Here is a 15,194-nt window from a genome sequence, read left to right on the forward strand (position 1 = left end):
ACTGTAAAAATTACATTTTACAGTAAGTTCCATGAGTATTTAAAATTCCAGACCAAATCCACTTTAAAAGAACATACCTTGCAAGGAAAAAAAACCCACATCAAATACATTATAATGTAGCAGTTAATGTTTTAGTGTTTTCTTCATAGTGGGTCTCATTGGGGTCTAAGCGTGACGCGGGATTGCCGATTTTTTGTAAGCGTGACACGTGAAAGTCAAATTATAGTGCCGTGAAAACGGGAAATGAAGTCTAGCGGGATACAGGAAATTACAAAAAAATGAGAATTGCTTACGTAGATAGTGTAAGCGGGATACGGGAATCTGTCAAAACAGTAAGCGGGATCCGGGATCAAAACCCCCCAATGAGACCCCCTTCATAGACTGAATTAAAATTATTTGACTGAATATAGATCAAGCCTATTTTTTTCAGTTACATGTTTGATCCAAGATGCTTATATAATTTTTGTTCTATCTTTGTTACTAATGGGAGGTTTACTGAGTATTCAAAATATGGTTTCCTTTAAGTCAAATCTCAATTATTTGCTGGATTTTGTTTCCTTCACTTGTTAGTGCTTTTAAAGTGGAATGATCTTCAATATTCTGAAATATTTTGTCATTTTCACAGAAAGTATACCCTCTGTGCAACACACATAAAATATAACAAGAAATATCTAGTACAACATACAGTATCATTTAATTTAGTGATGCCTTTCATAGGACAATCATAAATGCCCACAAATGGTTATTTTTTTTTAAATGAGGTGTATTTCTGACACTTGGACATTTTCTATCATTCTTTTATTTTCTTCAAAAAGCCGATTTCTACCTTCAACTTGCTCATTCAATTAGCTCAGTGTAACAATTATCATGAAGTTCATGAATTTACATCATTTTAACATTTAATACCCAGAATAATATCATCATGGTGACTTAAGTTTACAATCACCGACCATTCACAGGAATATCTCCACGGTTATTCGGTGGACATTTTGTTGGATTAATACATCTGCCTTCATGTAAGACTTTATCTGCCGGACATTGACAGCTTGCTTCACATGGTTTATAGCACTGTTCTGGCATATCACTAATGGGTGTCTGATAATTAGAACAGTCACGAGGACACACAGGACCACACTCATCAAACACAAATCCTTTCTCTTCTTCACAGTCAAGTGCTGAAAATATTTAAACAAATAAGGTCTTTGTAATATCTAAAAAATATTCTACCATTTGGGGAATTTGGTATCAATGGCTAATCTTTGATAGCCTGTTTGTCTCAAAGCTCTTTTATAAATTTCATGACCGATTAGAGCTGGACATAATGTAGACACCTATCTATTCTTAAAGATGATGTTGACTTCTAAACGTCTTTTTTATGTTGTTGGGTTGTTGTCTCATTGATGCATACCTAACACCTTCTTTCATTCAAGTTAGGTAATCTGTGATCTTGAATCATACCCCTAAACCTTGCTATAATATTTTTAAATGTTAAAATAAAAGAAAAGGTCATTATGACATGATTTGATGATCCATCTAAATACTCATTGCATGATAAAAGTATTAGTGAAAAAAAACCTTCAAATTTGACACATTAGTGGAGAATACAATGTCAGTCATTGTGACATACTAATACTCAGACACAAAAATGAAAAAGGCTCTAAAGGGTGCAACTTGGTTAAGGTTTGCCTTTTTTATGAGGTTAGTGTACATTAGAATTTGCACTTGGAAAAAAATAGAACATAGATTTTTTGGGAAAACAGTTTTTCAGATTTCATGAAATGTGATAAGAACGTCTACGTATGATGATAATGATCAGCATAAAATATCAATCATCTAGCAAGACCATGAGTGCAATTTCTTTGATAAAAATGGATGAAAAACAAATGGATGAATTCTGTGATTAATAAAAAGAAAACACTGGGCTACTCATATTCAATCTAGATCCCTAATATTAAATGGTCCAAACATAGCTTTCACGTAATTATCGATTCAAAATTGATACCTTTAATTAATGATAATATCTATTTTAAACCACCAAAAAATTATATTCCCCTAACAAGACCATCCTAGATAAACTTACCACATAACCCTTCTGACCTCCATTCCAGCCGTACACCATTCCTAGCACACTCCAACACATAGGCCTCTAACAGTTCACATAAACATGACTCCTCCACACCACAAGCACACACATCATACACACAGGAAGTGAAGAAAGCTTGAGGATTAACTACTCTATGACATCGACTAAACTTTGGTCCCTGAAATGAACAATCCACATATTTATCTTAGTTCTGAGAATTGACAGAAAATTCAAGGAAAAAGTGCATTCCCCTTTTACAACTTTTTTTCTCTCTTTCATTATTCTGATTTTTATTTTCTGCTGACTACTGAATCCTATCCTGTTATTCAAGGATTGTCTTAAGCTGCCTAGGTGGCTTGGAACATATTATTGTCTGAAATCTTGTTTAAAAACAGTTTAGATTCTTGGGGTCTGTAGATATGTGTAAAACTGAAATTTCATAAGATCAGTAAAACCCTATTTCATAATACCAATAAAACATTTTTAGATTCAATTATTCTTTTTTGTTTGTTCTTGCTTTCCTTATTGTTTTTTGCTCATTGGAAACATTCTCATGAAGGCTGTTCTACCACACACACTAAATAATTAATTTCACATTTGATATCTTACTGTTAGTACAGAACATTGTTGTTGAGCATATTTTCTGGTACGGAAGATTTGAGCATCACATGGATCAAAATCCTCTGCATCTCTACACCTTGGATTCAACTGAGATTTAGTCTGGAATAACAATAATTATAAATTGCTTAAAGACTCAATTTTATTTTATGACAGAATTTTCATTAGATACAGTCTGTACACTTGTTTAAATAAATTTTTATTTCCTGCAAACACATTTTTATAAATTTCAGAGAAAAATGAATCAAACTAGAACTGAGTAAACATATGTTGGACAAGGAATATATTCCTTTATGCACATTTTCAGGAAGTGTTCTATAACTGTTGACCATTTCAATATTCATCCACTCCGTTAGGAAAAGTTGTCCTTACAAGGCACATGGATAGACAGACAAACAATGGAGATTCCTATATAGTCCCAAAAATTTTGTTTGAGGGGTGTATAATAATGTAATGTTCATGCAGGTTTTAAATGCCTTTCCAATATAGGATAGTATTTCTATGTCAATATCTGTATCTGTATAGCTATGTTGTTGACAATAATACTGGATTTATTACGAAACTTTTCAACTGTGTCTTCACCTTTTTGTTCATTTCTTTGATGCCAGGTAACCTTTAAAAGATTGACCTTCCATGGCAACACATTTGAAAAGATTAGTATATCCAATATCCAAAAAGAAAGGTTTATTTGTCTATCAATAATAATTGTGTAAGGTAACACTGATGTCCAGTCTTGCATTATGTCTTCATGAAACATTCAACCTAATTTCATATCAAAATAAAATTGAGAATGGAAATGGGGAATGTGTCAAAGAGACAACAACCCGACCACAGAACAGACAACAGCAGAAGGCCACCAACAGGTCTTCAATGCAGCGAGAAATTCCCGCACCCGGAGGTGTCCTTCAGCTGGCCCCTAAACAAATATATATACTAGTTCAGTGATAATGAACGCCATACTAAACTCCAAATTGTACACAAGAAACTAAAATTAAAAATAATACAAGACTAACAAAGGCTAGAGGCTCCTGACTTGGGACAGGCGCAAAAATGCGGCGGGGTTAAACATGTTTATGAGATCTCAAAAGTTTGCTTATTACAGAAATGGGTAAACTTATGAACTTCCTGATATATAGTATTATCTATCAAGTAAATGCACTATTGGTACAGGAGTGTTACTTAATTACAAAGAATCTCAATTCAAACCATGCGTGTTTATAAAATCAAAACCTAAAAAACTAAAAAAGAAAACCTACCTTCCAACTATTGCCAAATACACTTGGTGAGTTGGTTATCTGCATAGAAGAAGTTTTCATATCATCCTGATCAAATCCATTGAAGTTACCACAGAGACCACATAATTGTCTCTTGTACGTCCCTGGTACTGTTAGTGCAGCATAACTCTCTCCATTCCATACAAACTATAAAACATAAAACAATTCAGCGTAACTCTCTCCATTCCATACAAACTATAAAACATAAAATAATTTAGCATAACTCTCTCCATTCCATACAAACTATAAAACATAAAACAATTCAGAATAACTCTCTCCATTCCATACAAACTATAAAACATAAAACAATTTAGCATAACTCTCTCTATTCCATACAAACTATAAAACATAAAACAATTCAGCATAACTCTCTCCATTCCATACAAACTTTAAAACATAAAACAATTCAGCGTAACTCTCTCCATTCCATACAAACTATAAAACACAAACCAATTTCAGCATTTTGCTAGAGCCGAGTTTTCTTTGTTGTGTTTTGTGGACTGCTGTTGTCCGTTTTTTCTTCCACTTATGGGTTTTGATTGACACTTTGTATCTTCTCCTTTTTTTCTTCTTTCAAATTTCAAGCAAAAGTTTGCATTTTACTATCTATATCAAGTATGGTGTTTGTTTCTTGGATCATTCTATAAGGGAGACAACTGCATATTGATTACTGTGGATTCACTTATTTTTTGTGGGTATCCATTTTGGTGGATTAAGGAAAATTTGTATTTTCATGGCTACTTGATTTCATGGTTTTGCCAAAGTCTGCATACAAGTTAATAGATAATTTGTAGTGTGCTGAGCATTTTAATTCATGGCTAGCCTCTCCCCACAAAATCCACAAAACTTGGTATTCAACAAATAACAATGAATCCACAGTATATCATTTCTATAACTTTTTTCACTATTTTATAGGCATTGAAATTTGTTAACTTTTATTTTCAAACTCTCCTATCAACTTTAGAATATGTCCCTCATCTCACCTGTAATCCTAAAGTGGTATCCAACAGTATTGTTTGATCTTTCACATCGATAGTAAAATCTCTTCTACTTTTGTAAGGCAGATTCATTGGCAAGCCATCCACCTACAGTAAGTAAGTAATGCTATATATAATTCTATTCATATACTGCAAACACAATTACTCAAAATACAAGAACAAAAGTTCTAATGCAATAAAACTAATTTGTTTCATCATGGAATCATTGGATGCTCCCTATATTTTCAGCATCAAAACCTGGGCTATCAAGCATGCTTTGAAAATTGACAACAAATGGAAATGCAAGTTCCTGCACACCTTCAAGTAGAATATTAGAATAAAATTTTGTCATGCAAGTATGAATTGGGATCTTCATCTTGTCCAATTTTTCACTTTGATAAATGCAATAGATGATGATGATGTTGTATGGCTGCTTAATGTACAGCGGCATATTAAAATGCATATTCAGGACAAGAATATTTTAATGTAAAAATGCAATAGAAAAGACAAGCTTATCAATATTCAATTAAATGCTCTGCGGGGCGCAGCTTGATTTGACCACAGAGGTCAAACCCTGAACAGTTGGTGCAAGTATGGATACTACATTTAAGCTTGATACAGCTCTGAATTTGGATTGTGATTAAATATTTGACAGAGCATAGGTTTCTGACACAGAATGAATGTGGTCAAAGAACTGAAAAATTTGAAATCGAAATTTTACCTTTTATTGACCAATATCAAAAATCTAAATGCACAGTTAGATTAAGCATATCCAAATACAACAAAAATTTAATTTATTTTTTCATTAATGGAGGATATCAGCTATAAAGTTTTTTTGAGAAATTTATAATAATTTTTTTTTTCTCAGATTACCTTGTGATACATTTATAACGTTTTTTTTTCCAGGCTTAAAAAACTGTTAAATACTTAGAATACAAGTTTTTGTAAATGAGTGAAACACAGTACCCTGACTTCAAAGTTCTGTAATAAATCAATCCTTGTTCTTCCAATAACAATAGTAAAGTTTTGTGCCCATGATATTCCTGAGAATCCTCTGTCATGGTGTGTAACCTCTACCCTGAAAAGACAGAAAAATTTTCTTCAAAAAACACGTCAAAGAATGTGTAAGTTGCATTCTGTTAAATTAGAATACAGCAAAGTTTTGTATCCATCATACATCCGAAAATCCTGTGCCATAAAATGTGTAACTGTTCATTCTAATAACTGGTTATATGACCATGAGCATCCTAATTATGTGAAGTTGAAATAGACTTACTGCGTCACTGTGACTATTTCAATATATAACAATTTTTCATTTGATGAGATAGGTTAAATGACTGCGCTTGGACAACTTTGAAGGGTCATTTTGGAGCCTCAAACATTGCAGTTAACTCTATAAATAACATCTATTCATACAAAATCAATATTCATTTTAAATGTTAAATCTTAATGTGTTCAATTACATTTCCTCTTCATTTGTTTGAGATAAAATGTCATTGAATTTTGATTACAAATCAGAAGAATCTATTTGAATCAGTGCTCCGTGTTGAAGGCCGTACTTTGACCTATAATGGTTTACTTTTACAAATTGTGACTTGGATGGAGAGTTGTCTCATTGGCACTCATACCACATCTTCTTATATCTATCCAGAAAGTAAAGTGTCAAATAACTGTTGAGGACATTGGTTTTTTTCTTTTGACTGCTTTACAAAATTAGTTTTACAAATTTGATAATGCAATGCTGTTAATAATTCAGGACCAAATTGGTGGTCTTATAGTATTAGTCTGTCTTCCAATGTGAAACTTAAGGCTTTGATTCAAGGTAGGGTCAAACCAAAAACCTTGAAATTGGTATTTGCTGCTTCTTACTCAAGCATGTTGCATTTGGGAGTAGGAACAAAGACTGGCTAACACAAACTAAGAATAGTGTGTATAAGTACTTGGATATGTATTTCTGTCCACTGTAACTGTGTGAGCTAACAAGTTAACAATATTTAGCATGTCAGTCTGATTAAGGCAGGCTATATCAATAGCTGTTAAACATAAATTATTGTCCTGAATGTGCATCATCAGTATTTGCTGTTGCACATAGAGCTGCCATAAAACAATCTAAATAATTCACTATTCATTGCAGAAAAAACCGGGACCATTGCAGTCAGGTCAACAGTTTGCTTAAATATGTGACACAAGGCAGAACATTTTCTGACATGGAGATTATGTTTCTATCTAAGATATCTTTCTTGTCAACATTTCACCAGAAACATTTTTAAAATTCGCTTATAATCCTACCCTTTAATGATAAATATTAACGATTTACCAATGAAATGGTCTAATTCCATGAAGTGTTGCAAATGAAAATGGTCTAATTCCATAAAGTGTAGCCAATGAAATGGTCTAATTCCATAAAGTGTTGCCAATGAAATGGTGTAATTCCATAAAGTGTTGCCACTTCTTGTTACATACAACAGTACCTGAAATCTCCTGACCCTTCACAATCTTCAGACATTATATATCTACAGTTGCCTTGGAAATGGACAGTGTTTCCATCAAAAGTCTGATAATGGGGATCACCATACACAATACAACTACCTGGCTCTAAAATAAATATATTTTGAGACTGAAATACTAATATATACATATTTGTAATATATTTTTTAGATTATAAGTAAATTTCGATTTCCTATTTTTAGTAGTGCATTGTAGGTATGAATTTAAGGTAAATGTGAAAGCACCATCATAATTTCATCCATGCACAACAATAAATAAAGGTTGCATTTAAGATTATAAATTCTATATGTTACTTAAATGTAGCATTATCCTTCAAAACTTAATACCATTGATTATAATTTTTCCTGTTTACATTTTTATGAAAAAACTAAATTATTTCTAACTGATTGATTGATTTCTAATATTTTATGCCACTTGGTTTTATCAATACGGCCAGTTTTTAATGATAAAGGAATCTGGTTTACATGATTACTCCTGCATGTGTTTCATTTATAAAATATACAATGACATTTGATAGATTCAAAAAGTACTGCTGAAGTCAATGCGAGGGCTTTTTTGACAGGTTGTGTAACTTAGAAATGATCCGGGATATAGTCAGGATTTTTATTTGCTGAAGTTCTAAGATACCTACGTAAGACACAGACAGGACAACATGTTCCAGGTTGTGTAACTAAGGAATAATCTGGACTACAGTCAGGATCTATACACTGCTCCTTGGTACATTCAACACTATCTCCATAGCATTTACATGTTGTACATGCATCTTTCTTCCAGGTTTCTCCTGACTGAAATAAAGAAACTCTTATGTCTCAAAGTCTACTGTACTGCATGATTTAACTAGGGCATTGCAATATGTTATTCTTCCTTTTTCTGTCCGAGGGGAAAATCTAAAGAGGTAGATTTTGAAATTGAAATAATGTTTTGAAAATCCACAATTTGATGAATGAAGTCCATGAGGAAACTAATTTACTTTGAAAGACTTCTTTTCTTGTAAATTCCTTTGTTTCATTATTGCTTCTTTATAAAAACATAGTGTTCATTTATTGTGTGTTACTATATTTTGTGACATTAGTACCTGTCTAGTGACACCATCATATTGACATGGTGTCTTGGGATATTCTTCACAGACTTTACAACATTCTCCTGGTGGTCTGACCTCTCTTTCATCTAGACGACAGTTGAGAGTTCTACATCCAATCAACCTGCAGCTCTTGCTACCAGCTTTGTCCTAAAATAAAAAATATAAATATACAAATTTGAAATGAAGGACCTAAATCAAATGTAGACCAATTAAGGTTGTATCAATAGATTATAAATTTGTAACCATTATTTAACTTTCCATAATTCTTATATGATTTTCATCACAGGAATGGTTTGTTATAGTTGGTTACAACTTCTTCCTGTGGCAATTATTTTTGCCGCTTTTTTTTGAGACAACATAGTGTCTTTTATTCACATTACATATTCAAAATATGCAATCATTAGCTATGGTTGACAGTAGTTGAAAAAAAGAAATTAAAAGAATTTAACGTATTTTTTCCAAACATTTGGGAGTGATTTGGCTCAGTTTACATCAAATATTTCCAGAAAGATGTAATAAATCCTAAAAATATTATCCTATAAATTTAAAATATAAAGTATTTTGAAAATTAAAAACTTTTAAATTTTACAAAAGTGTATAATATATAATCATGATAATATTACTATAATTAAATACTGAAACATTACACAATAAACAAGAGGCTCTCAAGAGCCTGAATCGCTCACCTGTATTTCAGAGGAGAAGATTTTTAAATGTTAGCAAACTTGATGAACAAATTGTGTAAAATTGTCTTTAAAGGGCAATAACTCCTTAAGGGGTCAATTGGCAATGATGGTCATATTAACTTTTTTGTAGATCTTACTTTGCTGAACATTATTGCTGCTTACAGTTTATATATATCTATAATAATATTCAAAATAATAACAAAAAACTGCAAAAATTTGTTAAAACTACCAATTCGGTGGCAGCAACCCAACAATGGGTTGTTCGATTCATCTGAAAATTTCAGAGCTGATAGATCTTGACCAATTGAACAATTTTACCTTGTCAGATTTGCTCTTAAAGCTTTAGTTTTTGAGATATAAGCCAAAAACTGCATTTGACCCCTATGTTCTATTTTTAGCCATGGCGGCCATGTTTGTCGACGGATCAAAACTTTGGATACAATTTATAAACTAGATACCCTAAGGAACATTTAGTTAAAGTTTGAAGGTATTTGGCCCAGTAGTTTCAGAGGAGAAGATTTTTTAAATAGTTTACGACGACAGATGACGACAGACGACAACGATGACGACTTCGGGCCCGGTGAGCTAATAAGGCACAATAATTGCTGATTTCATAAAAAAACAAAACAGAACAGTATAGATGGGCAGAAGGACTTTTCAGGGACGTCAGGATTGGGCGTATTATATTGCTGTGATTTGGATTTACACTTATCGGGACTCAAGAATTAATGATTAATTTTTTAGGATTTAGGAAAGAATGATTTCTTTTTTAGGAATTCAGGATTCAGTGTTCATTTTTCAGGGAATTATAATTAGGGAAGACACCCTCTCCTAACCCCCTCAGTAAAGAACAGCTGCAAAGGTATAATGGTGTTACTTACAACACATCTACATTGTAGACATAGATTGTCTCTGTCTGTCCATACATCTCCTACTCTGTAGTATCGATCTGTTGTAGTATCATGGCAAGCTGAAAATATTTCAATCAATAGACTTGAAAATGTACTGAAACTTGCAAATAGAACAAATATTTTTAAAACTAAGTATTTGTTTATTTTAAACTTAAAGATAAGTTTGGAAATTTAGTGAGCTTAAAAATAGCTCTTGAAATTAAGAGAGAAATAAGAACTTACGTGGACATTTGGGACAGCATTCTCTGTCTTCTTTCATTTGGACAGCTGGTGGACAGTTCAACAATGGACACACTTCTTTCCTACAAATCCAGCTCAAGGAACTCTAAAATGAAATGTTGAACATTGATTTGAGTATTCTGCAAGTTTTTTTTATTTTGAATTGTCATGGAAACAGGTACATTTGTGTCAACAATGGCCAACAATTACAAATATCCCCATCCCTTCAAATTCAGTAACCAAACAGTAAAATTAAGAGTACTTCTTATTTTTCATATTAACAATTCTTATTGTTTACTAATACAAGAACTCTATGAAAATATTAAAAAAATCAAACACTGTTATACAATTTGCTAAAACATGCGGATATTATCTTGAATTTTGAGACAAATAACATGCTAAAAAAGTGTCATCCCAAATTACAAGTGCATCTTCCAAAAACAATAGATTACTTGTAGTTTTATTACAATTTATCACATCTGTTGTACAATTCCGACTTTCAACTGTCATGTGATGAGCAGATGATACAATGTTAGACCCTCCTACTTACGGTACACTGGTCATGTGATAAGCAGATGTTACAATGTTAGACCCTCCTACTTAGGGTACACTGGTCATGTGATGAGCGGATGTTACAATGTTAGACCCTCCTACTTACTGTACACTGGTCATGTGATGAGCAGAATGATGTTACCATGTTAGACCCTCCTACTTACCGTACACTGACAGGAAACACAAGGATCACTGGGTTTAGGTAGAATCATCATTCCATAAGTCTCTCTTGTACAGTTCTGTCCACCTGAAAATTAAACTTCATAATGTCAATATAAAGTAAAACAATAATTTGTACACATTATCACATTTCCAAGTTAAGTGAACCACAAAATATGGGTCAATACCCTTAATTGGATTTTAATCTAAATTCACATCATATTTAACAAGTGTACTACATTTCACATTGATGTGACTATAACTTCATGGTTAACTCCCTTAAACTAAAACTTTAACCTGATGTGCATGGGACATACAAAGGGATGCACCCTCATAGACACAAACACAATGACCTGTACTATTGTAGGCATGGCAAACACATACATGTTTAATTTATTGGTAAATGGACTGATTGAGAAATTAAAATGCCATCAGAGTAAATTACTCTGTGCTTGCTTAGAGTTCTAATGAATGGTTCTATGTCCAAAAAAGAAGCATTCAAAACAATAAAACATAATAAGACATGAAAGGCTGTTGAAAAAAAAATAGATCATAACTAATATCTAAAAATCACAAAGAACAAAATGGCAGTATCATCTATCTAGTGGGATTGTAACATATTCTGACATTATTGTATTTCAACATTCTCAAATCAACTGGGATAATGATCTTACCAGCAGGACAGTTATATCTGTGGGAGTACACTGCAGATATTTTTATCATGGGATACAATTTTTTAATAATTTCTTGGTTAGGGCTTTGTACCTGATTGAGCTAGATTTTTAATTTGCAAGTCTTTGGTTTGACAGGGAAAGGCATCCAACCCACAACCTCTTAGGCTTGACGTCAATTAGATGTGTTGGAGAACAACATAAAAACTTACCTCCAGAACAAGTCGGGCAACATTTCCCTACAGATGGAGATATGATCTGGTCAGCTGGACAGTTGGATGTCTCTGGGCACATCACATAATGGCAGGTCATTCTTCCTCCCTATAAGATAGAAAATAAACCATATCAATACTGAATGCCATATCAATCTTCAATGCAAATTACATTTTAAGAAACATATAATTTATTGATTTCTAAAAGACACCTGCATCAATACTTATTTGTTTCCATAATCATAAATTACCATAATAATCACTTTATGAGAACAAAGTTAACAGACACTTTGTCTCTGTGTCTACTCACCTAACCTACAAAAAAATTTCATGGAAATCTGTGGAATAAACTTATCAAAATCCCTGTATCTTTCATCTCTATGTGTGATTACCTTACATGCAAGTATATATTAAAGAAATTCTTGATGGACTGAACTTGACACTAACACTGTATTCTCTTTATTTCTGTGTTCTCATCTTAAATACACATTGATCTAATGAGCATCCTGATGGACTGAACATGTCACCATCATTGTAAACTCTGTCTCATTGTGTATTCACCTTACATTCACATATATTACATGGACCTCCAGAAAGACTGAACATGTCACCATCACTGTAAACTCTGTCTCATTGTGTACTCACCTTACATCCACATAAATCATATGGATCCCCAGATGGACTGAAGGTGTCACCTTCACTGTAAACTCTGAATCTTTGTGTACTCACCTTACATTCACATAAATCACATGGATCTCCAGATGGACTGAACATGTCACCATCACTGTAAACTCTGTCTCTATGTCTACAGGCTGAAACATATTCAATCAGATTTAAAGTAATTCATTTTTATAATTGTTATTATTTACAGTAGATTGGCTTAATCTATTACATATTTTTTTATAGGAAAAGGAATAATTTAATACATAAATGTGGATAGTGTCCACATGTGGACACAGATGATGCCCCCGCTTGCATATCATATAGTTATAAAGGGACATAACTGAAGAATGGTAAAAGTGATGCTACCCAAATTTGAACTTGATCTGAGTTTTGTGGTAATAAGCATTGTGTGTAAGTCTCATAACATTTGGTTGAGGCTAACTTAAGTAGAGAACAGAAACTAAAAATTCAGCAATTTTTCTTTTTGTAAACACGCATAACTCTAGAACGTTGTGTATATGTTTTATAACATTTGGTTGAGACAAACTAAAGTTAGAGAACGGAAACGAAAAATTCAGCAATTTTCATGCTTATAAAGGGACATAACTCAAGAATGGTAAAAGTGTCGCCACCAAATTTCGTACTTAATCTGTATTATGTAGTAATAAGCATTGTGTATAAGTTTCATAACATTTGGTTGAGGCAAACTAAAGTTAGAAAACTAAAACAAAAAATTTGTACTTGATCTTAGTTTTGTGGTGATGAATATTGTGTATAGGTTTCATAATGTTTGGTTGGGGCAAACTTAAGTTACAGAATGGAAACTAAAAATTTTGCAATCTTTCGATTTATAAAGGGGCATAACTCAATAATGGTTAAAGTGACACTACCCAAATTCAACTTGATCTGTGTTTTATCAGTGGAAGTCAAAATTAAACATTGCATTGTATAAAGCATTGATTGCAGTTGATTCAACTATAATCATGGACAAAGGAAGATAACTCCAATTTTAAAAATTACTTGATATTAAGAAGAAAATAAAAATTTAGCAATTTTTCCATTTATAAAGGGGCATAACTCCAGAACGGTTTAAGTGACGCCACCAAAATTCAACCTTTATCTGTGTTTTGTGGTAATAAGCATTGTGTATAAATTTCATAACATTTGGTTGAGGCAAACTTAAGTTAGAGAACGGAAACTAAAAATTTTGCAATTTTTCCATTTATAAAGGGCATAACTCTAGAACGGTTTAAGTGACGCCACCAAAATTCAAACTTGATCTGTGTTTTGTGGTAATAAGCATTTTGTATCAGTTTCATAACATTTGGTTGAGGCAAGTAAGAGAACGGAAATCAATTTTGGGACGTACGTACGTACAAGGGTAAAACTTAATGCCCCCTCTGCTACGGCGGGGGCATAAAAATTCAGAAATTTTTCTGAAGTTTTTCTATTATTGTAAAAATTGGTACAAAAAAAATTGTCCCAAAAGTAAAAACTTGCGCATTTCAAATTTTGAAAGCATTATTTGTATTCAGCATTTCCTAAAATCACAATAATTAAATTTGCATTTGTGTTGATTGTTTATCAATGGCAAACTGTTTTGTAAATTGGAACAGTGAAAATGATATTTACACATAAACTTATGTACTGTTTTGGCCTCACATGACAATACAGGCATGCGATAGAGATTGAGTTATTTTTCATACATGACTACTTGCATGTAAAGACAGGACAACACAGGCCCAAGACTTTGATTGAATTGCTGGATGTTGTCAAAGACTATTTACTTGAACAAACAGAACTGCACACAGGATTTTTCTTACATAAACAGATACTTTCGATTCATTATTATTTTTAGGATACCATGGGTACAAGGGAACCAAGTATTTAAATGGACAATTTTTATATTGCCAGATGTGGGTACAGGATTCTGAAAAAGGGGGGCCATGGGCCCCCAAACTATGTGGTATAGGTAAAAAGTCTAAACTAACCATAAATGTAGCTCCATAAGAGGGCCCGGGCACCCCCACCCACCCCTAAATCTACCTCTGTTTGCTGCATGTACTTAATAACTAACTTGGACTAACAGAGCAATAATATGGGATTTTGTTTTATTAACAAATCAACATAGGTCAATGACAGTGATTCGGTAATCACATGTTGTGTGGGGCCACTGACTCAAGTAGGCAGGATAACACAGGGCTAAGACAGAAATAATGTTGGTTTGAGTTGTGTGGGGCTTCTTCATTACACAGGAAAAACATGACCAGGAAAACTTATTGGGTAAAATTTGTTGTTAAGTTCTACTTACTTGGACAGACAGGACAACACTGGCCTGGGACAGTGATTGGGTTGTCACATGTAGAAAAGCAGTGCATCTCCATACATGTAACAATACCCCCTCTACATGCACATGTTTTACATGGGTTGTTGTCTATTGTCCATGCATCTCCATCACTGTGGTATATACCATTATATCTACATCCTGTAAGTATTTAAAAGTTACATCATACAAGTGATAATAAGATAAGTATAAAAAAATTTAAAAACAATGTCATGAATAAACTTTAAATAACTGTC

General features: G+C 32.9%; 1 protein-coding gene across 4 annotated transcripts in view; it reads right to left on the minus strand.

The window, feature by feature from the left end:
• Positions 1-372: 372 nt before the first annotated feature.
• The window catches only part of LOC127725473 (kielin/chordin-like protein), a 125,583-nt gene continuing 110,761 nt past the window's right edge, over positions 373-15,194 (minus strand). For all 4 annotated transcript variants that reach the window (XM_052232464.1, XM_052232462.1, XM_052232466.1 and 1 more), the window contains 15 exons: positions 14,926-15,099; positions 12,681-12,763; positions 11,952-12,060; positions 11,074-11,156; positions 10,361-10,463; positions 10,109-10,197; positions 8,536-8,688; positions 8,092-8,245; positions 7,424-7,547; positions 5,919-6,030; positions 4,959-5,060; positions 3,958-4,122; positions 2,693-2,803; positions 2,081-2,261; positions 373-1,175 (listed from right to left, as the gene is read on the minus strand). In XM_052232464.1, the coding sequence (XP_052088424.1) occupies positions 943-1,175; positions 2,081-2,261; positions 2,693-2,803; positions 3,958-4,122; positions 4,959-5,060; positions 5,919-6,030; positions 7,424-7,547; positions 8,092-8,245; positions 8,536-8,688; positions 10,109-10,197; positions 10,361-10,463; positions 11,074-11,156; positions 11,952-12,060; positions 12,681-12,763; positions 14,926-15,099 (1,976 nt within the window). In that variant the 3' untranslated portion in view covers positions 373-942. The remainder of the gene's footprint in view (positions 1,176-2,080; positions 2,262-2,692; positions 2,804-3,957; positions 4,123-4,958; positions 5,061-5,918; positions 6,031-7,423; positions 7,548-8,091; positions 8,246-8,535; positions 8,689-10,108; positions 10,198-10,360; positions 10,464-11,073; positions 11,157-11,951; positions 12,061-12,680; positions 12,764-14,925; positions 15,100-15,194) is intronic.

The sequence above is a fragment of the Mytilus californianus genome, unplaced genomic scaffold (assembly GCF_021869535.1).
Source record: "Mytilus californianus isolate M0D057914Y unplaced genomic scaffold, xbMytCali1.0.p SCAF_15, whole genome shotgun sequence".
Lineage (NCBI taxonomy): Eukaryota > Metazoa > Mollusca > Bivalvia > Mytilida > Mytilidae > Mytilus > Mytilus californianus.